This window comes from Gossypium raimondii, chromosome 13 (assembly GCF_025698545.1).
Source record: "Gossypium raimondii isolate GPD5lz chromosome 13, ASM2569854v1, whole genome shotgun sequence".
Taxonomy (NCBI): domain Eukaryota; kingdom Viridiplantae; phylum Streptophyta; class Magnoliopsida; order Malvales; family Malvaceae; genus Gossypium; species Gossypium raimondii.
Window position 1 is genome coordinate 20,754,783 of NC_068577.1, and position 1,751 is coordinate 20,756,533.

General features: G+C 30.8%; 1 protein-coding gene across 1 annotated transcript; it reads left to right on the forward strand.

Moving 5' to 3' along the window:
- Positions 1–326: 326 nt before the first annotated feature.
- LOC105767528 (uncharacterized) lies at positions 327–1,486 on the forward strand. Its single transcript, XM_012587088.2, has 3 exons — positions 327–594; positions 728–833; positions 930–1,486. Exons 1-3 carry the CDS (start codon positions 562–564, stop codon positions 1,061–1,063), a joined length of 273 nt encoding a protein of 90 aa, XP_012442542.1. The 5' UTR covers positions 327–561; the 3' UTR covers positions 1,064–1,486.
- Positions 1,487–1,751: the final 265 nt, after the last annotated feature.

Below are 1,751 nucleotides of genomic sequence, written 5' to 3' on the forward strand. Positions count from 1 at the left end.
TAAAACCACTTGACTTTAAGGATTTACCACTTGAACTTAATTATTCGTTCAAAAACATAAATTATGTAACTATTGAATAAACAACTTAAATTTAACATATGTTAAGTTTTAATGACACTATTTTTAATTACTCCATACAGGCCAGCTGACTCGAAGACTGATACTTTGATGACCTAATTAAAAATTTTCAAATGTTTGAAAAGAAATTTTAAAATCTGACAACAATTGAAGGATCTATGATGCAATTAACATTTTTAGTATTATTTAATTATAATATCCAATGTTCACCCACATGCTTTTATAAGTTGAACAATTTTGGCCCTCTCTTTGATCTCTATTCTCAAGCTGATTCTTCCTTGTTTGGTAGCTCTCTTAGTAGCTACTTTCTTTTTTTATTTCTTTGCTTCATTTTTATCTGCTGCCATTTCACCTTTATTTCTTTCTGCTAGTTTCTTCTCCATCTCTGTTTCTCTATATATTTCCAACTCTTCGAGCTTTATCTACAAGTCTAGGCAGTAGAATAAGAGATTTATTTAGAACTTATAGTAGTTTGTCTGATTAATGGGCGACTCTTCTGCTTCATATATCAACTTGGTAAGTAACAGTAAATCTTCTAGATTTTTATGTTGTAGTATACTTTCCCTTTGAGTTATCGTTGTTGGTAGTAAATAGTCATTATCATCTATATATTTAAATATATAGGTTTATAAGTTATATGTATATGCAGGTGCAGCATCTTATAGAAGAGTGTTTGATATTCAACATGAGCAAAGAAGAGTGCATGGAAGCTTTGTCTATGCACGCAAACATTAAACCAGTCATTACTTCAACAGGTTCAGCTGAGTGATCTTTTTCTTCATATATAAAAGGTTGAGGGTCTTTTAAGAATTTTCAGTTTTAGAGTATGATGTTTATGATTTTGGTTGCAGTTTGGGATGAATTGGAGAAAGAAAACAAAGAGTTCTTTGAGGCATACCTAAAGGGCAGAGATCAGAGAGCAACTGAAATAGAGAAAAGGCAAAGGATTCAGAAGAAGCTTAATACTTTCTCGAGTACTCAATAGAAAATTTTTAAACTAGATTTTTGAGTTTTGAATCTAAAAGACATGAAGCGGCGCCGTGTGAATTGGTACAGTAGTTGGGAAACGTGACGGTATGTGGCATTGTGAGAGCAGTATATGGACAAGGGGGTTGCATGAGTTGATGGTACGTTGCATAAACGTGGCACCGCCCTCTTTGTTTCTTTTGTAATTGGGTCGCTTATTTACACGTTTAACGACAATCTAAGCTATGAGTGCATGTTTTGCTAGCTTTAACAATTGAAAGTTAAATAGGGATCTGGGGACCATGTTCAAAGGAGACGACGTTGCGTCAATTCTCAAGAGTCCCATGTTTTTAGTGTTTTTATAGCAAAGAATTTCGAGCGAGAGATCACTTTATTATATGCCCATTGCCAATCAAACAACACTTCTCTTTTTATTTGTGTTTATGTTCGTATGTATATTATCACTGGCATTGTAATCCAATATAATAAATTACTTTAATAATTTTTATAAAAAGATAATTACGTTATGAAATAAATAATAAAGAGGGTAAAGGAAAAAAATAGAAGAGCAAAAAGAATTTATTTTATTTATCAATAGGATATTTATAATGTTTTTGAATGTTTATATTTATAGATATAAAAATATATATGATATAAAATTTTACTTTTAATAAATAGTTTTAATACATATAAAACTTATCTTGGTT

Excerpts from the sequence above, each read along its gene's own strand:
- LOC105767528 (XM_012587088.2), top strand. The coding sequence starts at position 562 with ATGGGCGACTCTTCTGCTTCATATATCAACTTG. Across the intron at positions 595-727 it reads CTGCTTCATATATCAACTTG|GTGCAGCATCTTATAGAAGA; the intron begins GTAAGTAACAGT and ends ATGTATATGCAG. Across the intron at positions 834-929 it reads ACCAGTCATTACTTCAACAG|TTTGGGATGAATTGGAGAAA; the intron begins GTTCAGCTGAGT and ends TTTTGGTTGCAG.